The 25,722-nt window shown below is 41.5% G+C and overlaps 1 protein-coding gene across 2 annotated transcripts in view; it reads right to left on the reverse strand.

Annotated features, from left to right (window-relative positions):
• The window catches only part of LOC311019151 (neuronal acetylcholine receptor subunit alpha-7), a 65,090-nt gene that overhangs the window by 23,181 nt on the left and 16,187 nt on the right, over positions 1-25,722 (reverse strand). For both annotated transcript variants that reach the window (XM_084018400.1, XM_084018399.1), the window contains exons 4-8: positions 19,240-19,349; positions 13,301-13,380; positions 9,891-10,058; positions 4,929-5,123; positions 12-98 (exon numbers count right to left, since the gene is read on the reverse strand). In XM_084018400.1, the coding sequence (XP_083874526.1) occupies positions 12-98; positions 4,929-5,123; positions 9,891-10,058; positions 13,301-13,380; positions 19,240-19,349 (640 nt within the window). The remainder of the gene's footprint in view (positions 1-11; positions 99-4,928; positions 5,124-9,890; positions 10,059-13,300; positions 13,381-19,239; positions 19,350-25,722) is intronic.

Raw genomic sequence — 25,722 nt, forward strand, 5'->3', positions numbered from 1 at the left:
TTTAAGCTCACCTATGAGTGGAACAGAGTCCGACGTCGCCGGCATGATCTCAGCTACCAGCAGCATGAAGACGGTCAGTGAGAGCAGCACCGTGATTCCTGCAGACAGATACTGTTATTAAAGCATCCACTTCAATTTTATTTATAGTGTCATATCACAACTGAAGTTATCTTGGGACACTTTACACATTGAGCAGGACTAGAACACGCTCATGATTTACAGAGAATTCATTCACCAGGAACAAGCAGTACAGCGAGTGTCAAGAAAAAACTGCCTTAATAGGCTTCTAGGCTGAAATCTCTTGGGTTGGGCCCTTGGGTTCCATCTGCATTTGGTGTTGATAGTAGTATAGTAGTAGTAGTATTAAGAGTAGTGGTAGTATTAACAGAAGCAATAGTATCAACAGTCGTATCCAACCAGGCAGCAGCCTCCGTTTCTGAAGTGAGACTAACGTTGAAGTGGCTTAAAGGTGCATTCTCTCTACTGGCCATCAGGGGTCGACTCCTCTGGTTGCATGAGAAAATGAGCCTACTTCTCTCTTCATTTATTTTCTCGGTAAACATGAGTTTATGGTCTTCATGATGAACAGGACAGCGTTTAGTTTCCCGGTGTGTCCGGGACTTCCACAACATGTACAAAGCAGTAATAGTGTTTATTACGGCCACAAATGATGAAACATTATCGGTGAAAATGCAATGGGTGCTGGTCGGAGTTTTCCCGCCCCGATCCCAAACTGCTGCCCCCCCCACACACACCACAGCCTCAGCCAAAATCTCACGCGGAACTCTTGAAAACTTGAGAGCCCTGCTGCTACCAGGCTACAAATGCAGTTAGCTACTAATGCTACTTCAACACTTGGCTGTAAAGCTGACCTTTAATTATGGAAGCTAACTTCGTTAACAGCTTCGCACTACTACCGATGCATCTAACATTATAAATGTATGACGCACACCTGCAGAGTTTAACTTCCTCTAGATGATGTAGATTTCCAGTGATCGACCACACTGTTTTTTTCAGTATGAAAGTGCTGGATGTTCAGAGATGGAGAACAGCGACTGAGCTTCGGGTCTGAGGAGGTATCAACAGAGAGGCAGACACGAGATAAAAGGATGTTTCTATAATGGAAAGCTGAATCCCCTGGTCTGAACACAGTGATAGGAATCTGTGTTGTGTTGCCAAGGCCTGTGGAAGTTGGAGAGGATGAGATTTCACACTGACTGAACATTTAAGATCCCTTCCTCGGGTTCACAGGTAGAAAGGTGTAGTTGGAGTAGGAATATGTGGTCACGCTTTGTTTTTCCTGGAAGAAATGTAAAAGGGCAGAAACCTAGAAAAACAAGAAAAAAAATACAGCCATTTGAGACTCAAGTCAATCATAAAATCGAAAACCTCAAGCCCCAGTTATGCTTTCTGCACGGATGGTCACATGGATGTGAGCTGAAGTGGAATCATAACCGTGAAATGTTCTTTCATGCAGGTTTCTCCTCGCGGCAAACCTCACATCTACAGAATGCTTTCTGCCCATTCACATCCACATAGTTAGAAGAAGACTGAACAAACCTGCGGCATGAGACCCCCAGAATGGCACATCTGGTGACCTCACGCATGCGGAGATGGACACACACATCATATTAGTGATTACATTATATTTGCATCTAGTTGTATGTCATAACATGTAAATCTTGTTATGACATGATACGTTTGTATGTATAACGTGAAAATATATTGTTATAACGAGATATGTTTGCATGTTGTAATAACAAACAAAAAAATACATCCACAGAGCTTTTAGAAAGTTGCAGAATGAAAGTATCACTTCTTGTGAAAAACATTTTTTGATTGTGAATTTATCATTTTAAAAAATCCAAAATGAATGTTTTGTTTACCTCTGTGTAGATGTGTGACGTGTGGCTGCAGCTTCTAGCAAAGCTTGTGAGCCAATAGAATAACGATGTTGGTAAGCGGCGGCATTTCGGTACCAGTCCCAAGTGCTAAGGAAACGTTCGGTATTTATGGAATGGACCACCGGAGGAAAATAGGGGGGGTTAGGCCATGTCTTAATATTCTTTGATGAGGGGTGGGTCACCCAACAATTTTTATTCTAGGGGGGGGGGGGGGGGGGGTTCCTCAACATTTCAAATAGTATATATATAGTATAAAAACACATCGAAGCAACACATTCATTTTTTTTAAAGTTATATTTTTTGACCTTTTATTGCGGGAGGACAGGGTGAGAGTTAAAGGGGCGAGAGAGATGGACAACATGTTTTAAAAGAAGACTCGAACCCTGGACCGCTGCAGAGAGCCTCGGTACATGGGGTGGTAACTCTACCACTGATCTATCAGGGGGTTAACACATTGAACTCATCAGTCAGATGTGCTAGTGTTCTTATGATGGGGCAGTCATATTATACCACTATTAACTTACATTCACACAGTTGGCGAGTTTTTGCGACTGGAGCAGATGTTTGTCTTACGATGTTATTGACGTCAAATATTAATAACTGACCATTCGTAGCTCAATATTTGTGATGTGACATATAGAGTTGATAAATTGTGGGGGGTCATATTAATTCTGCCAATGGCGATTGCAGGGTCATGTTAAAATAAATTATATCGCAGGGGAGTTATGCATAAAGTGATCCGAAAATCCCAGTGGGTCTAGCTAGCTAGCAGTTGGACGGCAGTGTCGGTAACTGCTTTTTTTTCTATCTTCCTAATTCTGCCACGAGTCTTCTCACTGGACCCAGTATAACGTCTCTCAGGCTCTGTGGTTTTACTGGTGTGCAGCCAGTCGGCCACTTTCTGGTTGCTGGGAGCATTGAGGGAGTTGATATTTTTCCATTTTTTAACATGTTATTCTGGGTAAAAGTCTAGTGGTCACCAATGAGCTTTAATTCTGTGATCGCCAACATTACGACCATCTGTCAGAAGGTCAGAGGTCAGAGGTCTCTCTGTGTCATAAAGTCTCCCAATAAAAAGAACCGGGTCAATAAAAACAACAAAACCAAAAAGCTCATTACCACACACACACACAAACACACACAAAGACAAGCTAATTAAGTATCATGTTTGAGTGTCTCATAAAACCAGTTTACAGACGTGTCAGTTTATTTTATTATGAAGTTATCCTATAGCTACTTTCCTGTTGAATCTGTATCTTCAGGCTCATTAACGGTGAGTCAGCTGAAGGCTGACGGCCCCACTGACACTCAGATATGATTGAGTGTTGAAATTACATTTTCAGTCAAGGACATTGTATCTGATCCCAGCGGCTGGAAACCTCCCAGCAGCTTTATCTTCCTGTTTCATGACGCTTTATGGGTGATGAGTATCGACTCAGAGACAGTCATCAGAAGCAACAGTCGGTCCAAATAGCCATCTGACCAAATATTCCAACTCATTCTCCTTTAGTGCTTGAGGTTTTCTTTTCCTCAGGTTTTCAGTCTGAGATTTCATTTGAGATGTTCCCAGCTCTGAAAAATACATTTGCAGAATCAGTGCCCGTGCTATTGTGGATGATAACACACCCGATATTATTCTGTAGACGGTAGTGCCAATGAAAAACTTTCCCTGAGAGCGACAGGGGAATCCCATTCACCTTCAATTTATTGGCACCGGAGGAGGCAGATATTTCAGAGACAGATAAACCTGGACAAATATAACCAAAAAGTATCTGCTTGGACAGATTGTACAAAATAAAACTAGTTTTCATCATTTGAGTGGCCCTTTAAAAGATTCATATTAGACTGTATGTACTACACTGTTGTACTACATACTAAACATACTGTGAAAGGTTTAATGTTATAACAGATAAATCCCAGATGGTACAACACTGTCCGAGCTAGAAAACATTTCTGGGGAGAGAAGTATCTGGAATGCCCTCCTAGCCTGCTGTCCTCACAGCTGACTTGGGTCTCTAATGGCTGTATTTTTTTTCTTCTTGTTTTTCTAGGTTTCTGCCCTTTTACATTTCTTCCAGGAAAAACAAAGCGTGATAACATATTCCTATTCCAACTACACTTTTCTACCTGTGAACCTGAGGTTAATATTTGAGGAAGGGATCTTAAGTGTTCAGTCAGTGTGAAATCTCATCCTCTCTCCGGATAAGCAGAGAGAATGCATGATTCAAAGCCAACCTCACTCTTTAGTTTTTGGTGTTTTTTCCCACCTAGACAGAAGAAGACATCAGAGCAAGTTTCTCACATATATACACACACACACACACACACACACACACACACACACACACACACACACACACACTGTGTATATGTGTGAGGGCTTGAAATGGTAGAAATACACACGGGACAGTACTCGGCATGTTAGTTTACTTTGATCACACAAAATATATAATTAAATATGTTTACAGCCTGATGTGAACGTCTTCCAGGATCTTATCATCCCAGACCAGACGGACCTGTCACATCATTGATTTACTTGTTTTAGATAAAACGATTTCAATAAGGTGAATTAAAATAACTGGTTGATGATTAAACCAGGTGTGTATTAATAATAATAATAATAATAATAATAATAATAATAAACCAGGTGTGTATTAATAATAATAATAATAATAATAAACCAGGTGTGTAGCCTATGATGACCATTATTTCAAGTGTTTTATGCTCCATATTAAATCTTTAATGTTGATGTTTATGTGTAAATGTAATATTCCACACATGCACTGTCCTCTTTGTTTACCTTTTTTTAATTCCTCCCTGCTAACCATGTGTTTCACGTCGCAACGCTATGAACTGTGGGTAATTGCCTCAGGCAAAGTCAGCATTGATGCTGACTTAAGGAAAGTGGGCTAAAGGGATCAAAGAGTCCTCGAGCAAGTCCTCACCCACTTCACAAGGTGACCGTGGGACAGACCTGAACCCTCAGGGACTAAACGGGAACGCTCATCAGAGCAGAGTCCTCACCCAGCGAGATCTTCTCTCCGGAGTCAGCAGGCAGCAGGAAGACGAGGAGAGCGAGGGTGGAGATGAGGACGCAGGGGATGAGGAGGTTGAGTCCGTAGTAGAGCGTCCTCCTCCTCATCACCACAGTGAAGGTCACGTCAGGGTACGGCTCCTTACAGCAGTCGTAGAAACGCTCATTCCTACGCCCAGGAACCTCTGCAGACAAAGCAACAACAGCTGACCTCCAAGTCACAGAAACCTGGGACACATTCTAAATAACACATTGATCATTGATCAATATGTGTTTCCATGACTTTTATCTATTTTCAATCTGCACTGTAAATAAATCACTGGCATTATCATCAGCAGCCACTCCTCACTCCCAACTCATCAACACTACCCACACTTCACAACTGAGGATTTCATTTTATGGATCAGGGTCAGAAGGGACTGAGACATGCTTTATTACATTTTTGGAACTCTGCCCAAAATTGGACACCAATATACTAAAACTGCCTGTAAAATTGGATATCAACCAAAATAACTGATGATGGTGTCAAATAGCAAACATAGAGAAAAGTGAGATTTTTCCAAAAGTGGTTTTATTGCCTATGGATTTAAGGCAGCGCTTCCTGTGACACTTCAGAGCATGTCTCATGTCTCTCAAACATGTCTTTCTTTCTCCTGAGGTGAAGTGGGGGAGACGTGGATGAAATCTTGGAGACTTGGATGTGCCCAGTGACACTGAGGGGCGTGGCCAAGCATCTGATGCATGGGAATGGGAACGCAGTGAATCTCAAACCACTAGCAGTCTTTTGAAATCAGTTGTGCAGCTGATTAGAAGCAGTGCAGAGATCAGACAACTTCACTGATGTTCAGTCTCTTTAAGAAGAGTTGAGCTGCAGCTCAGGTTGCGGTTTGAGAAAAGAAGTGAAACCTGCAGGAGACTCATTTACTTTATTAAGCTATATTCTAATCGACTCTTAGTGTCTTATTTTTCCTCATGACAAAAACACAGCAGAGAAATATGTAAAACACAAAAACAACTAGAGAAGTTCTGAAGAAGTTGTGAACGCTCCCTGTTGACAAGCTGAAGCAATCGGATTGCTGCCTTTGAAAACTTTAATAATGTCCAGAATATATAAAAACTGTGAAATAATGTTGGGTTTGTTGCAACAACATCCCATACACACCAATGCAAAAATCTCAAAGTGGCTGAAAAGTGACCAATATGTGAACCGCGACTGTGTACAACGTATGAATGCTGTGATGACTTGAATTCATGTGAGAAAGTCCTAATCTTTGTGAACGTTTCACAGTTTGAATGGAGTTTCTATCTGGAAGTGTGAATGATGAGATGAGCTTTGAAAATGCTTGAAAAAGTGTGAATATTGAGGATTTTTTGAAGATTCCGTAATCTGCTTGAATGGGAAAACATGTCAGAAAAACATCAAATATCTCTGAAATGATGAATGATATCAATTAGAAAAATAGACGCGGTCGATTCCTGCATCCAATGAAAGGAAAGCCACTGCAGCAGAGTGAGAAAACACTAGTTTGTAGAACTCTGGTGATAAATGACCTTAAAAGCGTGAATTAGCAAGGACTAGTTCCGTCACACTACTGAGGAACAAGGTTGTTTTCCTTTCAAATGGCTCAGAAGGGTAATTTATTCCTCCATAGGAGAACAAGTGTTTAAACATTTCACAGGAAGTTAAATGCAGATGCAGAGAGGCCTGACACCGCCTGCCGAGGCCGACCAGCACTAATGAGCCCTGCTCAAGTTTGATTGCAGGAGTATTCATCTGTTGCCATAATGTGTGTGACAGTCATAGATTCAGAACTGGACGATTGAACAGGAACAGTCTTGAAGGAGTTCCCAGAGGGAACTTGTTGGCTGCTTTGCCTTCACTCTGCGGTCCATCTCATCTCAAAGCATCTCAAGTGGGTTTAGGTTGGGTGATTGTGGAGGCCAGGTCATCTGAAGCAGCCCTCCATCACCCTCCTTCTTGGTCAAATAGCCCTTACACAGCCTGGAGGTGTGTTTGGGGTCATTGTCCTCTGGACAGTTGAGATGTGTCTGCTACTTGAACTTGATTTGGGGGTTTTGGCCATTCTTTTCTGCTGATCCTCTGAAGCTCTGTCAGGTTGGAAGGGGACTGTCATTCTCAGGTCTCTCTGGAGATGTTGGATTGGGTTCATGTCAGGCATCTGGTTGGGCCAATCATGGACATTCACAGAGTTTTCCCTAAGCCACTCCTGCATTGTCATTGCTGAGTGCTTCGGGTCACTTCTTTTACTAAATTATGACTTTTTTATTCCACTGTATGACTAATCATAGATTTGTCATCTCTACTACTTTTCTTCATTTGTTGTGCTTCATTGTACTTTTATATTTTACAGGTTTCTTTGTGTACTGTACAGTAGCAGCCATACTATACAGTATATACCATATCCTGTGGGATGAAACACAATGAAACATCTTCCTACAGAAATGTACAGTTCAGCTCGTTAACCATTCAGACACTTAAGCCTATCCGACTGGTATTTAATGGTTTTTGGCCCATTGAGCTCCTCTCCTTCTGGTTATTTGCCTATGTATCGTTACATTGTTCACTACGTTGCTTTTAATCTCTATATGTGATGTAGGGGGAGGGGCTAATGGGGAAACTTTCCCTCTGAACAACCCATCGGCTGAACAGCGTCTCTGCTACTCTCTTTTTATTTCACACTTGCTTTCATCAGCTGGGACAAACAGAGGAGCTCCAGCTCCCCTGAGACCGAGGACCTGGTCCTGCACTCGTCATTAGCGTCCATCAGTGCAGACAGGGATCGTTACATTCTGGCAAACATCTTTCTTTCCAAGGAAGGACCGTTATTGATGCTGTGTCAGTGTGTAATGTACAGTGCTGATGTTAGCCTAGCTTAGCATAAAACGTTTAAAAACATGCCTGCAAAATCAAAAAACTGCCCCAACTGCTCAAACATAATAATCGACTGTATTCATCGACAGGAATGTTTTTTTGTTTTGCTCAGCATGAAACAATGACATCAGAAAGTCGACTAGATCATTTTTCACAGTGGACACAAAAATTAAACGCATCCATGTGACTACACGACGTCCAGAGCCAGTGACGTAAAAACTGAAAAAGATGACTTAACTGTTCATAGTTATTTTAAGCCTAACCATGTCTTAATGGGACCGTTTAATTATACCGCCAATGAAATGCTTACAAAACACGGATTTAAAGACATCTCATCATGAAGGGAGGAAACGCTTACCAATGCAACAGGATTATTAGATCTGGTTGAGCTAATTAATATCATGTTCTCGGCTGAATGCGCCCGTGGTTGCTCGTTGTGTAAACGGTTGGTGTAGATAACAAACACGGATGGATTTAGAATTGATAGAACACCTTCATGTTCTATGAGCAACCATGGACACATTCGGCTGACAGTCTCCAGTTAACACGGTCACTTGTTAAAGCAAAACACCGGCTATAAACGTGTTACTACCACTGGACTGTCTGTAGGGGCCTTTATAAAACTAACTGAGTTAATGTTCTTACTGCTTGACAAAATGGTTTCTTGTTCAGTCTCTTCCACCTGATCCTCTTCTGGTGCTTTCTAACAAATCATTTCATTTCCAAACATTAGGGGAGAAGGCTCTCTCATCTCTCCAGAATCTTTCTGATTCGATGTGTGATGCCATTTTATTTTTGATGCACTTTACTGAGGATAAAGATGCACAAGACAAAAAACGATGACCCATGACTCTCCAGAGTTTCACGTGTAATCCCATGAGAGGTAAACATGATCAGACCGCTTCGTGACCATATTAAAAACATAAATCCATGTGTTTGTCTGCCTCTCAGCTGCGTGCTGATCTGGCATTTGTGAGCGGTCCGGACAAGGCCGGCGGGCCGCAGCAGGAGGGTTTCATTGCCAGCAGATTAACAGTGGATGGGAGCGCCAATACGAAACCCTCCTCAGTGGACAGACGGGTTCCTCTGAGCCGAGTACGCAGGCCGCTGCGTTGAGCTCTATAACAATCTCCGCAATGTATGTCTTCGGGAACTAATTAAAGCCAATCGTTTGTTTTGCCGACCGCACGCTGAGTCGGGAATCCCACCGTGAAATGAGCTTCGGAAAGTTTCTTCCCTTATTTCTCCGCCAAAGACTTTCTCCGTCTCCACTTCAGGACAAACCCACAACGGACATCTTGTTTCAGCCTGGTTTCTAGAAATTCCATTCACACACAACGAAAGTGAAATGACATTTCGGAGGGAAATGTATTTGATCGTGGGTTACGTATGATCTTCACTTATCACAAATTAGTTTCAAATGTCAAGTTGGTGGACGGTTGTAGTCAAGAAACTATGACTATGCCATAACATGATTTATTTCACCAACAAAGTAGTTTTTCTTTAAATTTGAGAAAATACTTTTCCATCCATCGTCTACCGATTATCCTGTATTCAGAGAGAGACAGACAGGTAACCAGTCTATCACAGGGAGACATGTAGAGACAGACAGGTAACCAGTCTATCCCAGGGCCGACATGGAGAGACAGACAGGTAACCAGCCTATCACAGGGAGACATGTAGAGACAGACAGGTAACCAGTCTATCACAGGGAGACATGTAGAGACAGACAGGTAACCAGTCTATCACAGGGCTGACATGTAGAGACAGACAGGTAACCAGTCTATCACAGGGAGACATGTAGAGACAGTCAGGTAACCAGTCTATCACAGGGAGACATGTAGAGACAGACAGGTAACCAGTCTATCACAGGGAGACATGTAGAGACAGACAGGTAACCAGTCTATCACAGGGAGACATGTAGAGACAAACAGGTACAGTTGGCTGAATGCAAACATACATTTTTTAGGAAACAGGCTTGCTGGGTAACAAACAGACCATAGAACTTTAGATAAAAACAACCATGTTATTGCTCTCTAAGAAGTCCATGCGCTCTCACCCACGAGGTCCCACTCCCCGTTGGCGATGTATCCGGTGACGTCGGCCTTGATCATCTGCAGGTCCAGGGACCAGCCGCCGTACGTCCACGAGCCGAACTTCAGGTCGCAGCGCTGCACGTCAAAGGGGAACCAGCGGACGTCGATGTAACAGGTGCTCTTAAATATTCCTAGAAGTAAAGAGAAGTGAAAACACACACACGCATATATATATACACATTTCGCCCAAAAGCTGTGTGTGGGATGGATAAAGAAATATAAGAGCATGCAAAATAATGGAAATGTTTGTGATTGCTTGAGTGTCAGCAGGAAATCAAAATAGCTAAAACTGATACCAAGGGGGACAAAATACAGAAAAAGACCCAGGATAATTCATGGAAAATATCAAACCCCCAAAACCACAAAATTCAGAAATAAGAATAAAATTATAATAAGTTGATTGCCCAGATTAATGTTAGATTGTGAGGGATGAAAAGAACTGAGCTTTGGCTTTTCACAGGTAAAAGCGTCTGGTCTCTCTCAGGAGGAATGTGTTGGAGGTTCTCATTAACTGTGTCTGAATCAGCTGGAAATCCAAAACAAAGATGAAAGTTTAATGTTCCCTGCGGAGAAATCAGGATGCTGCTGCACCATGAATAAATCTAACTGAGATGAGACACATCTGAGACAGAACCAGGGAGAGTGTGGGGTAGAATGGATTACAGCTTATAAACACAATGTAATTACAGTTTTAACTCATTAACATAATGAATCTATGGAGTTATAGGAGTGCCATGACAAAGAATAAATCTGTGACTGTGGAAATGAATAGAGAAATAAGTAAATGTGAAAGACAAGGAATATTAAACATAATAAAAGTACATGTATTCAAATATTGTTTAACATTGAATACATTTATGTAATTTTTGAATATAAATTACATTACATTTTCTTTATATTTGCAAAATATATGAATTATATTTGATCAATTTAATTTTTAATTTATAATGTATTTTATTTATATCTCTATATTTGACCTTATTCTTTTCCCTAATGCTCTGGATATAACTTGAATTGCAAAGCTGTCAATCAAATCACAATACATTTTAAAAGGAGTAATTTATATGCAAAACTGAACCAATCAATATTTACAACAAATATACAAATACATAAATACAGACATGTAAAAATATATAAAAATGCTAATATTTTAAAATATTTTACTATTTGTGATTTTATATCCTTATGAATATATTATTTTATGTATTTCTCTTTATTTCCACTTTTACTGAATCACATTTTCTTTGCTACTGAAACGTGAATCCTGAGCTCGTCTCCGTCATCACCGTCTCTCCCAACAACAACCCATCTCCCACTGATCAATACCAGCTGTCAGTGGTAATGGAGCCGTTAGGACTTTTATTAGTTATTGATTTCTGATCAGCTGATGGCATTTTAGGGCTCAGTCTGCAGCGTGAAAGGTTTACGCGATGTCTTCTTTTCCTTTTGGACTGTGATGTTTGTGTTATAATACAATATGAAATGACCAGGGCCGTAGCCAGGATTTCAAAATTAGTGAGGTCCGTCCCAGGAAAGACACCCCTTTTACCAGTTTTTGCACAAACCATACCAAAAGGTCACCTACAAAAATAAGTACACTGATACACTTGTTGGTAAAAAGAAAAATGTTTTTATTGTGCTAGCAGTGTGTGTGTGTGTGTGTGTGTCAGTCATCCTCCACATGCTCCTCTCTCTGCATTTGTCCTCTGAAATGACATAGAATACACAAACATAAGTTAAAATGATCACCCCGAGTACATTTTATTTTTGTAGTTCACAGGATCCAGAGCATCCAAGGCAACTCTTTCATTCTGACTGTTTTCTCTATGTCCTGGTCCTCTCTGGATTTTCCCACCCTCTCTCTGTTTTGCTGTCTGAGCTCTCTCTCCTGTCTGTGCTGCTGGTTGTCTGTGTTCTCCTGTCTGTGTTTCTGGTCCTATTTGTTCTCCTGTCTGTGTTTCTGAAACCCGCTGTTGTTCTGACTGAACTGGTCCTCCTGATTCTCCACTCCATTCTCTCTGTTCATCCATTCCACTTGGTTTTCCACTCTGCCCTATCTCTTCTCCTCTCTTCTCTCGTCTCTCCTGTCTTTCCACATAGTTCTTTGCTCTGTCCTGTCTCTTCTCCACTCTTTGCAGAAGCTCCGCACTTCTTTCTATCCTCCTGTTTCCTCTGCTTTCCTCTGCCATTTTCACATGGCCCGTTTTTCTTTTGAACAAATGAATCCAATGTACTCTGTTGAATTTTTTTTCTTTTTGACATTTTTCACTCTTCAGACAGTCACTGATTTGTTTGTTTTTTCTTCTGTAGGGGGAAATCAAAAGAGGTTGATTAGACCTTATTGATTATATACATAGGCCTAACATTATAAGCCTATGGCCTATGAGAGAGAGACTGTTCTCATCATGATCACTTATTATCTTATTGTTTACACACACACACACATACACACACTTGCTACGCTATGAGCCTTAGGTTACCAACTCGCGGTGAGATACCGCCAGGGCAGCCGGCAAAATGTTTTATCTCGGGAGTCGGACGTTTAGCGTTCCCGTGACCGTCACAATATATTTTGCCGACCTCCCCCAAGTTTTACCGTCGCTCTCTCGTCTACTTGAATGTCACCCGGTCTGACTGCTGTCTGCCGGACTCCATACGAACGCTCCTCATAAGTTCGGCTACTTAGCCTACTGTGTCGACTAAGACCGAAAATAGTGGATCAATACTGCAAGTTTACACTGTTGGATCGCGTCCATCATTGGTTTAACTTGTTCTGCTTGTAGCATAATATTTAAAAGCTGTCACTCACCTGTCAACTCGCAGTGTTGTCTGTGGTCATCTCTTCTGTAAATTTCCCGCGACTTCCGCCGATAGATAACTTACTGTGGTTTTAAAATAAAAGCTGTCCGGTGGCGGTTTGTTAATATGCTGTTCGGGCCCACTTTCTTTTTTCTCAGAATTTTTTTACCGAGGTCCGGACCTCGGTGACCTCATAGCTGGCTACGGCCCTGGAAATGACATATAAAATACGAGCCCTTATCTTTACACAGTCTTGTCTCGATCAGCTGCCTGGTTTAAAATCCTGATGAGTCTCAGGTCGTCCATCAGGATCATAACTCCTCCAGACCTCCTCCTGCTCCCCTCATGTTGACCCTCCAGACCATAAAACTACAGTCTGCATGTTCCTGTCAGAGACTGATGGAGTCCTTCCTCAAAACAACTTCTAAGGATGAACAATTTACCTTCATGTGCAGAGAGCAAGGTTTGACCTGATGGTGGCACTAGAGGAAGTCAGTCGGGGAACATGAATGTCTGGGGGGGGGGGGGGGGGGGGGGTCTGTCCAGCAGTGGGAGGGGCCTCTGGCTGTGTTACCTGGTGGCAGGTACTGGCAGTAGCCGCTGGAGTTGACCAGGATGTTGGTATGGAAGGAGGCGTCAAACCTTTCGTCAGCACTGTGGAGACAGAGAGGCAGGTCAAAGGTCACTGTCACTATCAGAGCTGACAGGCTGTTGACTAAATCATCATCAAGGCTGCAGCTGATCACACACGTTTGTCTCTTTTACACTTTGTTGACATAATCCATCAGCAAACCTGTAACAAGTCCAGACCTGAACCTGAACAACCACTCTTCATCCTCAGACAGACCAGCTGAGCACAGGATTGTCCTTTTTAAAGTTCTCACTTTTAAGAAAAGTTTGCACTCTTTTAAATGTCCTCAGATTAAAAAATGATCCAAAGAAAACTCAAACATGTCCATGTAAAGGCAAGGCAAGGCAAGGCAAGGCAACTTTATTTGTATAGCACATTTCATACACAAGGCAGACTCAAAGTGCTTCACATCATAAAACAAAGTGAGAAGAAAAAAAATAGAAGAATTAAAAGAAAATAATAAAAAAAAAATTAAAAATGCATCACAGAAAGAAAAGAGAATAAAAACATATTTGCAATAATTAAAAACAGTGCAGACATTAAAAGATTTAGCAGAAAGCTATGGTGAACATACAAGTTTTCAGTCTAGTTTTAAAAGTGGTCAGAGTTGGGGCAAGTCTTACATCTTCAGGAAGTTTATTCCAGCCATTGGTTGCATAGTGACTAAATGATGCTCTCCCGTGATTGTTGTTTACTCTGGGAATCACTAACAGATTGGTCTCAGAAGATCTTAGTCGTCTAGAAGGCTTATGTAGTGGGAGCATATCAGTGATATACTTCGGTCCTAGACCATTTAGTGATTTATATGTGAGCAGGAGGATTTTGAAATCAATCCTCTGACATACAGGGAGCCAATGTAAGGATTTAAGAATTGGTGTAATGTGCTCACATTTTTTGGTCTTTGTAAGAACTCTAGCAGCAGCGTTCTGAACAAGCTGTAGCTGCCTGACAGTTTTTTTCGGAAGACCTCTAAGGAGACCATTACAGTGGTCTAGCCTACTAGTAATAAAGGCATGTACAAGTTTTTCTAGGTCTTGAGCTGACATGAGCCCTCTAAGTCTTGCTACATTTTTTAGGTGATAGTAGGCTGATTTTGTTACTGATTTGACGTGACTGTCGAAATGTAAATCAAAATCCATAATAACCCCAAGATTTCTGGCTTTGTTTGAGGTTTTCAGGGACAGAGAGTGAAGGTGTTGAATTACTTTAAACCTTTCTTTTTTAGCACCAAAAACAATTATCTCAGTTTTGTCCTCATTTAGTTGTAGGAAGTTTTGGCACATCCAGTCTTTGACTTGCTCAATGAACTGGCACAGAAGATCTATGGGGCGATAGTCGTTTGGTGATAGTGCTACATAGATTTGGGTGTCATCGGCATAGCAATGGTGGTCAATGTTATTATTTTGCATGATTTGTCCTAGTGGGAGCATGTAGACTTCCAAAAAAAAAAAAAAAAAAAAAAAACTCGGATCGTAGCACTGTTACTCTTGAAGTACTACTTTACTCAGATGAGGACCTAACACTTGTTCTATTTTTAGCTCTTACTGCATCGGCAATGATACGTTGTGGTTTCTTTGTTTCCTTCTTTTGACAAATGTACTTATTGTAAGTCGCTTTGGACAAAAGCGTCTGCTAAATGACCTAAATGTAAATATAAATGTAGATGTTGAATAAAGTTGGCCCCAAGATTGAACCTTGGGGGACTCCACACGTTACATTGGTAGGTTCTGATACAAAGTCGCCAATGGAAACAAAATAGTTCCTATCTTGTAGATATGACTTGAACCAGTTTAAGACCTGCCTGAGAGCCCCACCCAGTTTTCCAACCTGTCCAAGAGTATTGAGTGGTCGACAGTGTCAAATGCAGCACTGAGGTCTAATAGCATTAATATTGAAGTTTTGCCAGAGTCTGTGTTAAGACGGATGTCATTTACAACTTTAATAAGGGCCGTCTCGGTGCTATGAAAAGGTCGAAATCCTGACTGGAAGTTGTTACGGCAGCCAGTTGAAGCCAGGAAGTGATTTAGTTGTTGGAGGACAACTTTCTCAATTATTTTACTTATGAAGGGTAGATTTGAAATTGGTCTGTAGTTGTTGATAATAGAGGCATCTAGGCTCCGCTTTTTTAGAAGAGGTTTAATGACTGCAGTTTTGAAGACCTTTGGGAAATTGCCTGATTGAATGGAGTTATTAACTATTTGCAATACGTCTATTGATAGGCAGTCAAAAACATTCTTAAAAAAGTTGGTAGGTAAAGCATCAAGGCAGCAGGTGGATGATTTTAGATTTGTCACCGTTTCCACTAGAGTTTTAGAGTCTATGGCATTAAAGCTTGCCATCATTGCTGTGTTACTTTTGCCTGAACAGGGTGGTGATCCAACTTTTTTGTTTGAGATATTGATGGCGCGTCTGATGCCGTCAATTTTATTAGTATAAAAGAATGCAAACTCATTGCATTTCTGTGTGGAGTGGAGTTTAGCTGATATTTGTGTTGGGGGGTTGGTCAGTCTGTCAACAGTTGCAAATAGGGTTTTCGCCTTATTAGTGTTGTTGTTTATGATATTGGAGAAGTATGTTTCTCTCGCACTTTTTAAGACTAAATTGTAGGCCCGGAGGCTCTCTTTATAGATGTCATGGTGAATATGAAGTTTAGTACTCCGTCAGATTCGTTCAGCCTTCCTGCACTCTCTTCTCTGGGCTGTCACAACAGCAGCTTTTCTCCAGGGTGCCTTTTGCTTACCAGAAATTGTTTTAACCGTAGCAGGTGCAATGACATCTATGACATTCAGAATTTTGGAATTAAAGATGTTTACAAGATCATCAGCATGACATGGGTTTAGAGGTGGTAACGAGGAAATGGCATTTTTAAAGAGTACATTGGCATGTTCATTGATGTACCGCTTTTTGACCTTATTTGATTCTGTTTGTGTGTCAGGAATGAAAGAAATATTAAAGAAAACACAGAAGTGATCAGACAATGAAGGATCAGTCACAAAAACATCAGAAACATGGAGACCTTTTGTGATAATCAGGTCCAGGGTGTGTCCCTTACAATGAGTAGCCTCTTTCACATGTTGAGAAAGGTCAAATGTGTCTAGAATATTAAAAAGTTATTTTGCACCCTTGTCATTCAAATCATCAATTTGAAAATTAAAGTCACCAGTTATAACTAGGCAGTCAAAATCAGTGGAGATGCTAGACAATAATTCAGTAAAATCATCGAAAAAATTTGACGAATATTTAGGTGGCCTGTAAATAATTAACAGGAGAACTCTGGGAGAGCATTTCAACACAGCACAAAGATATTCGAATGATGGAAAAACACCAAGTGACATCTGTTTCCCCTGAAATGTATTTTTAAATATAGCAGCAACCCCTCCACCTCTTTTCCCAGATCTACAAACATCAAGATAAAGATCTCAGTAGAGGTCCACACACAGACAGGCCCCTTTATAGACCATCATAATACATTTCAATTTAAAATTCCCCGAAGGACACGTGAATACGACGGCGTATTAGGGCCACTGTCGAAAAAAAAAAAAAAAAAAACGGAGCCGAGAGAGGTGGGCAATATTCTGAGATTAAAAGTCACAAATTTGCTAGTTTTAAAGTGGCAAATTTGCGACTTTAAAACTAGCAAATTTGCGAGTTTTAAAGTGGCAAATTTGCTAGTTTATTACGATGCTAACAACCGGTATGTTTGCCATTGCTATGACAACAAGTGAAAGCTACCGCTAGCTTAGGCAAACTACCTGCTCAATAAACACAAATAAGATGACAATTTGGCCCATATAAAATTAACCAACAATAACCATCAACAGCCATTACCTTAAGGGCCTTAGCAAAGCGTCACACATTGAGATGAATTAATTAGAAAGATAAAAGCGACATTCGGAAGCGAAGTTAGCTAGCATAAATGCAGGTTGTTAGCATCATAATAAACTAGCAAATTTGCGTTTATTACGATGCTAACAACCTTTCACTTGTTGTCAAAGCAACAGCAAACATCCGGGTCAAGCTACGTGATTACTTCCTCTATGACCGCTAGCTTAGCCAAACCACCCGATCAACAAACACACATACCGTAAGATGACAATTTGGCCCATATAAAATTAACCAACACTAACCATCAAGAGCCATCACCCTAAGGACCTTAGCAAAGCATTGACACGCGGGATGGATTAATTAGAAAGATAAAAGCTACATTCATGGGAAGTTAGCTAGCATAAATGCCGGTTGTTAGCATCATAATAAACTAGCAAATTTGCCACTTTAAAACTAGCAAATTTGTGACTTTTAATCTCAGAATATTGCCCACCTCTCTCGGCTCCGTTTTTTTTTTTTTTTGTGACAGTGGCCCTAATAAGCCGTCGTACGTGAAAAACAGTAGATTAAAAGAGAAATGTGCTGACACAACACACACAGGAAGGCCGAGACTTCCTGTCAAGATAATCCAGATGTTTGTGTGAGAACAGCTGTTCTGCTGTCGCCTTCATTAAACCGTCCATGTGATGCTTGTCCACTTAGTGAACGCTGCCTGTTGACCTGTAACACACCTGCTCAACAAGCCAACAAAGAGACGTAAAATAGTTTTCATCTTTTCCCAGATCGATAAGACCACCAAGTTTTAACTCCGACTTTTACAAAAACAACTTAACTTTAAAATCCAATGACTGAAGAACTCCAACATGCTTAAAAAAACAAAGTTAATAACCGGGCACCAGAGTTGCTGGGCCTTCCTCGGGTTATGTAGGACCTGGACCCAGTGCCCAATAATACTAACTCAAAGTCAGGCTGTGGCCCCTGTTGCCTGGCCCCCCTCATTAAAGCCAGTAGGCCAATATTACGGCGCTCCCCAACGCTGCTGTTAATGAGGCGAGACGCTCGCCAGCATCCAGCAGAGAGCTGCCAGCGCCAGCAGCTCTGATGTGTGAGCGAGCAGCGAGGTATTCCTCCTGACGGCGAGACGACCTATCTTTAGCACTGATTACAGGAGGGAATTAGCCCAATGAGCGGTGAGTGAACCAGAACTGAGGGATTGAAATAAACCGTGAACTTGTTCACAGTGATCCCATTGTTGCTTCTCTTCTTTCTAACAACAGCAGCACTTTAGAAACAGTGGCTTTGACAGGAGTCACAACTCTGTGTCGCCTTTTACTGTTTAGAAGTCAAGATACATCAAGTGTGAAGGTTTGAAGCAGATGTTTACAGGGAAGCAGCAGTGGACAACATCAGTCCACTTACTCATGTTATGGTATCTTCATCAGCAGATGACATTAGTCTTAATATTGTCTCTTATACTAACATGAATAAAACCTCCACAAAGGGCTCAGAATCATTTCTAATTTAGGAAGTGTAAACATACTGTAGCTCTTATGCTGTGTATGAATGCATATAGATATACTGTATACAGGGACGTCACTAGGATTTGCAGTACTGGCCATTACGAGTGCTTAATAATACCGTTACAGTTCTTCCAACAACGTTGTGTTTTCCTGACCCGCCGGTCTAGGTGGGTTCATGAGATATCGTGTGTGAGAGAACATCTCAGTGAGTACATTTGTTTGGTTCAAGAGCTGAAAATGAGCAGCGCTCAGCACAGAATAGACGTGAAAAGGCACTCACAAAAAAGAAAAGAAATAGGCTGGCCAAAAGTCTTTGACTGAAAAGCCTTCTTTGAAAGTGTAACAGTTTCCATTGATGCCTTCTCACATGGTTGTGTGTAACAATCCATCTGGCTGCCCAGATTGACACTTTCCACTGCAGTATCATTTTAAAACTCCCAAGTTAAATGTTCCAACATTCAGAAAAAAAACTCACTGCTCAGGCGCTGCTATTCAGAGTTCACTTCAGAGTCCTATGTGCAGCAGTGAGCTGTGTACCTGTTGTACAGCAGGATGTCGGGCCTCCAGATCTGGCTGTCAGGGAATCTGACGTTGGTCACACCTGGATAGTCGGACATGTTCCACTGCAGGTAGGAATCTGTCCAGTACTGCAAACACACACACACACACACACACACACACACACACACACACACACACACACACACACACACACACACACACACACACACACACAATATTATTGCTATGTTCACATAAACCCTGTATCCACGCAAATATATATAAAAAAAAAGTAAATGTTTTAGCATCTTTGCACAGAGAAATGGTCTCTTCAGTCACTTATATTGTGACTCCTCCATAAATGTTTGCACATACACTTGCATATTCATGCAAATGTGTCTCTGAATGACAAGGAATTTGAATTAGAACTACTAGAATGTTTCTTCAGTAAATTTCAACCACATGATTAGACACCATTTGATGGAAAAAATGCTCTAAAATTGAAAAAACACGGAATTTGGGAAAAAATAAAACGAAATCTGGAAAAAATTTAAACAGATTTCATAGGGCCCTAATGTTGCAATTAGTGCCTTATAGCATGTAGCACAATGGTATCTTGGTTTAATTCTATTAACATTAATATTCCCTTTTTATATTTTTATTTAGGGTGTCTGTGTTGTGTGTTTCAATATTGACATCGAAAACATCAATAGCATCTCTTTTTATCATTGCTCTGATGTCATGAAAACAATTGCATTCCTTTTTAGAGAACATCATACTAATTCACAGTGATTATTAATGTGTAAATAAGGCCAGATTTTTTTCCCTGTCATCTGTTGGACAGATAACTGACTGAAGTGAAGCATAATATCTACATTTCTATAAGGTTTCAATACATTATGGTTCATGTTTTGGAGGAACAATGCTCTCTATAAACGGTGTGAGGAAAGTAAACACACCCAGAAGAGATGTTTGAATGCAGCTCATCTGTGTCTGACCTCCATACTTCAGCTGGTGAAATCTAGATTACACTGATGGATCTTATGTAACAGCCATTGTTAGCTGTGTGAGTGCGCTGCCAGCAAACATCAGGACCGTGTTGATATCTAATTTGCATAGGCAGCTAGCTCTCTTGGCCGACTCGCTCCTCATTACATCTCCAGGCCTCTCTGAGCTCTTTCAGCTGATGGCTGAAGGTCGCTTACATCTCTCTCAGGCTTGTATACGTCCTGTCAATGAGCCAAAATGTTTTACCCAAAAAACTGTCCAAAGCTCTCAAGTTCTCCTCCAAACAAGAGGAACCACACATCTGATGACTTCTGGGGTGCACAAGTCCAAGCAATGTTTTCAGAAATCTATTTCATGTTTTGAATTTCTCAAAATGTACAAAAATATGAATATATAACTTCCAGAACCACACAATCATTTTTTTTAATTCAGGCTAAACATTACCAAATTAAAGCAATTTCATCACAAAAACGTATTAGTTAATTGAACTTGTTTTACACAGAGTTCCTGGTAAATGACATATGGATAACAACGGTAGTGACTTTAATGATTCACACAGGCACTTCATTCAGGAACATTGCTGTCCTGCACATTTGCACACATTGAATAGATGGGGCAGCATTGGGCTAAACGATGCCAAGCACCGTAAAAAAACTGAACAGAAGAAGAAGCTTATGGGACATTTTCGTGTATATTTCTGACATTTTTCACCTAGAATTTATAACATATTTGACTTATTTTTCTGACATTTTCAACTAGAATTTACAACATATTTGACTTATTTTTTGCTCATATTACCATACATTATCTGACAATTTAGGAACATTTTTGGAACATTTTAACTTTTTGAAATTACTTTCACCCAGCAGACCACTGTTTGTGTCCTATGAGAAACCAAAAGTCGACATTGACTTTACTCCTTTTCAGAAAGGTTGTTACACATGTTATAACATTATGTAATAAAGTTCACTGAGGGTGGTTGCTATTTATTTACACTAGTTAGGTTGTTTATGATTGTTATGTCACATTGTAATGTTATGCTGTTATGTAACGCTATGTTATAAAGTCACATTACATCGTTACATGACATTGTTATGTTACATTGTTATTTATATTGTTATGCTACAATGTTATGTTAATATTTGAACACAAACCATGATCTTTTAATTTACCGGTCCTTTACCTAGTAGTTTAGTTACCTAAACCTAAGCAATGCTATGAGGCATCGTGCAGTTCTGCAGTTGTAACACACTGCTATGAAACGTATTCTTTAAAAATATTTTTGGTTCAGAAACATTGACATTCAATGTATCCACGGTTTGCAGAAATTAAAAAATTATATATTTTTTCCAGACTGTCCTCCTCGAGAAAACGACCACATAGGTCGTGTGTCAAGCACCTAATTACGACCATATGTTACGTTTCAAAATAGCGCGCCCTCTAGCGGTCAAGTAAATATCGACACTCCGGTGTCGATAGACGATCGCCCCCCGTCAATCATCGGCAGAGACCCCCCCCACACGTCGACCTAAACCTACACCCCCCCCCCCCCCCCGCGCGTGCGCGGACGATCGCCCCCCGTCAATCATCGGCAGAGACCCCCCCCACACGTCGACCTAAACCTACCCACCCCCCCCCCCACCCCCCCCGCGCGTGCGCGGACGATTGCCCCTCGTCAATCATCGGCAGAGACCCCCTCCACACGTCGACCTAACCCTAACCTTAACCACTACTATCGTTGCGGAAGAATCTCCGGAATACGCTCCCAGAGGTCGTATATTTGAGGACGTGACACACGACCTATTTGGTCGTATGAGTTGGAGGGCTTGTTGATTTTTTCTGGCAACTGGGTTGAGCATTTTCTGTGTTTGATTATCTCTAATCTCTCTATTTGTTCACCACATTGTGTAGGCCTTTGTTTTTTTATTTATGCTTTCTATTTCAACTTCAAGTACTGTATATACTTTATCTAGTTACTTTATACTTTTATTAATCATAAAAGTATATTATTTCATTTAAGTTATATTTAGTTGCTTTTTTGGCCTTGTCTATTGATTGTTGTGTGCCTTTTCAATTCTTGTCTGCAAACTAAATTTCCTTCAAGATAATAATAAAGTTGATATCGAAAACTAATATAAAAAAAATCTTAGTCATTAAAATTTCACAGCTTTCCAGTTAAAACAACACACCAGTAACCGAGATCACAAAGAGAAGAAGTCTAGATATCAGAAGAAAGAGTTTAGATGTATTTTCAAAGAGCAGGTAGAGATGACTGCGCTCTCGTTTCTCATGTCTAAAAAGGTTCAAAGAGTCAGAACATGAAGAGACCAAAAGAAACATGCACACTATAAAGGGAAGCGGTCGAACTGACGCAATGAGATAAAGTTCAAAAGGGAAGAAAAATGCAGAAAAAAGTCAAAACATCCCAGTAGTTCATTCTCTGATGATGAAGTTGTATCAACAGATACAACTTCATCATCAGATTTACTCTGGTTTGATACTGTATTTTCTAATCGGATTACCCTCCGTAACAGATTAGTACTATTTATTTTTGGATCTCTGAGGGAATTTTCATTCAGCAAGACCAGAATTGGAAGAACCAACAGCAAACTGAGGATTTTGTTTTATTTGAGACTCACTGAGAGATAAAACTGAAGAGTTTGTTTTTATGTTGGCACTAAGGAAACAGCATGGGATCATTCAGATCAAAAGGCCCAGCAAAAAGAAAGAGCGAAACAAAGTTGACACTTATCTGACAATATCAATGTTGTTTCCTACGGTATGATAAGAAAATGTGGATGAAGGATGAATTTGTTAAACTTTACTCATTTAGTCTGTGTCTATATGCTTCCTAACATTATTACTCCACTGTTAGTCGTTACTGCAAAACCGAACCTAAATGAGTCCACCACTTGGTGTGAGTCAGTTTACTTTAAACGGAAGTGGCACGCTACAACGATCCTAATGGCAATGTACACATACAAATTATGATGATGATGATGACGGTCTTTCCGAAGACATGGTTCTTTGAAGCGGCTTATAACAGTCTGTGGAATCAGGTGTCAGCAGGAAATATATCAGCCCTTTTTTAAACTCCATTCTGCTGGGAGACTTAAATGCGCACAGGGGCAACGATAGAGATACCTGGAGCAGCGTGATTGGGAGGAACAACCTCTCTGACTTCTGTGGTAGTCATGGACTGTCCATAATGAACACCATGGTCGAACATAAGTGTATGTGGTACCAAAGCACCCTAGGCCGAAGGTCAATGATCTATTTTGTGATCATTTCGTCTGATCTTTGATGCATGTTTTGGACACTCAGGTGAGGACAGCAGCAGAGCTGTCAACTGATCACCACCTGGTGGTGAGTTGGGTTAGAGGGTGGGGGAAACCTTTGGACAAACATGGTAAGCCCAAATAAGTAGTGCAGGTGAACTGGGAATGGCAGGAGGAGCCCCCTGTCAACCCCTGATCTTCAACTCACACATCTGGCGGAGCTTTTCTGGGACCCCTGTGGAGGTTGGGGGCATCAAACCTGAGTGGGCGATGTTCAAAGTGTCCTTGCTGCGTCCGAAGCTGTGGCAGTGAGCTGTGGTCGAAAGGTCTTAGGTGCCTCAAGGGGCGGTAACCCTCGAGCATCGTGGTGGACACCGGTGGTCAGAGAAGCCTTCCGACTGAAGAAGGAGTTATTTCGGGACATGTTATCTCGGAAGACTCCGGAGGCGGTTGCAAGGTAACGACAGGCCCGAAGGGCTGCAGCCTTTGCTGTGAGGGAGGCAAAGCAGCGGGTGTGGTAGGGGTTTGGAGAAGCCATGGAGAAGAACTTTTGGTCGGCACCAAGGTTCTTCTGAAAAACCGTCCAGCACCTCAGAAGGGGGAAATGGGGAATCATCCAAGCTGTATACAGTAAGGATGGGAAACTGTTGACCTTCAACTAAGGAGGTAATCAAGTGGTGGAACTCCTGAAACCGACTGATACACCCTCTATTGTAGAGGCAGAGTTGGAAGCTGATAGAGGATCATCGTCAATTTCCCTGTTGGAAGTCACTGTGGTAGTCAAACAACACAGTGGCAAAGCCCTGGGGATTGATGAGATCCGTCCAGAAATGCTGAAGGTTTTGGTGGTGGAGGGGCTGTCTTGGATGACATGTCTCTTCAACATTGCGTGGAAGTCAGGGACAGTGCCTTAGGAGTTGCAGACCAGGGTGGTGTTCAAAAAGGGGGACCAGAGAGTGTTTACCAACTATAGGGGTATCACACTACTTAGCCTCCCTGACAAAGTCTACTCCAGGGTGCTGGAATGGAGGGTTCGGCCGATAGTCGAACCTTCGATTGAAGAGGAACAATGAGGGTTCCGTCCTGGCCGTGGAACAACGGACCAGCTCTTTACTCTCGCAAGGATCCTGGAGGGGGCCTGGGAATATGCCCATCCAGTCTACATGTGTTTTGTGGACTTGGAGAAGGCGTATGACAGGGTCCCCCGGGATATTTTGTGGGAGGTGCTGCAGGAGTATGGGGCGAGGGGGTCACTTCTTAGGGCCGTCCAATCTCTGTACTCCCAAAGCAAGAGCTGTGTTTGGGTGCGCTTTGTCACCAATCCTGTTCGTGATATTCATGGACAGGATATTGAGGCGTAGTTGGGGGGAGGAGGGTTTTCAGTTCGGTGTGCTGTGGATCGCATCACTGCTTTTTGCAGATGATGAGGCCCTGCTGGCATCATCGGTCTGTGACCTCCAGCACTCACTGGATTGATTCAGCAGGAAACCGGTGGATTGCCTGCTCCGGGTAGGGAATGAGACCTTACCCCAAGTGAAGGAGTTCAAGTACCTCAGGGTGTTGTTCACGAGTGAGGGGACAATGGAATGTGAGATTGGAAGGCAAGTCTTGTTTCCCTCCCTTTTTCTGTCTCCCAGCTGTGTCTAAAAGCTTATTATTTTAATAAACCTTTTTTACCTTCATCTACACTTGGGTCCATACCTCCAGTATTCTTAGTATACCTGTGACATCATTACGTTGGTCAGAGTAAAACTTTCATTGGTCTTTCTTCTTGATGATCTCTCTTGAGCCATGCTAGCGACGTAGCTCCAGCGATTGCTATTTTGGTCCTCGGGATGTTAACTGAAATATGTCAACATCACCATGGATTGTGGTGAGATGTGGTTCATGTGAATGGTCCATGACGTTAATGTGTCCAATACTTTGCTTTATGTTAACAAAAACTCATGACATTCACATTAGCCGTAGCTGGCTAATGTGAATAGCTATTAGCTAACATTAGCATGCGAGTATAGTGAAAATGAGCTGCGTTCTTGACATATACTGTATAAGTGGACGTAGCCTCGAGTTTGGCACTTTGGTCGTCACCATCTTGGAATTTTGTAACCAGAGAACAGAAGTGACCTATTCTGGTCTCTCTGACTCTAAATGGACGTTCATTTACCAAATGATCCTCATGCTGTACTAAAGAAGACTTGAAACTAGCGATTGAGACCATAAACCGTTTACTGAG

The sequence above is a fragment of the Eutrigla gurnardus genome (genome assembly GCF_963514095.1).
Source record: "Eutrigla gurnardus genome assembly, chromosome: 9".
Taxonomy (NCBI): Eukaryota; Metazoa; Chordata; class Actinopteri; order Perciformes; family Triglidae; genus Eutrigla; species Eutrigla gurnardus.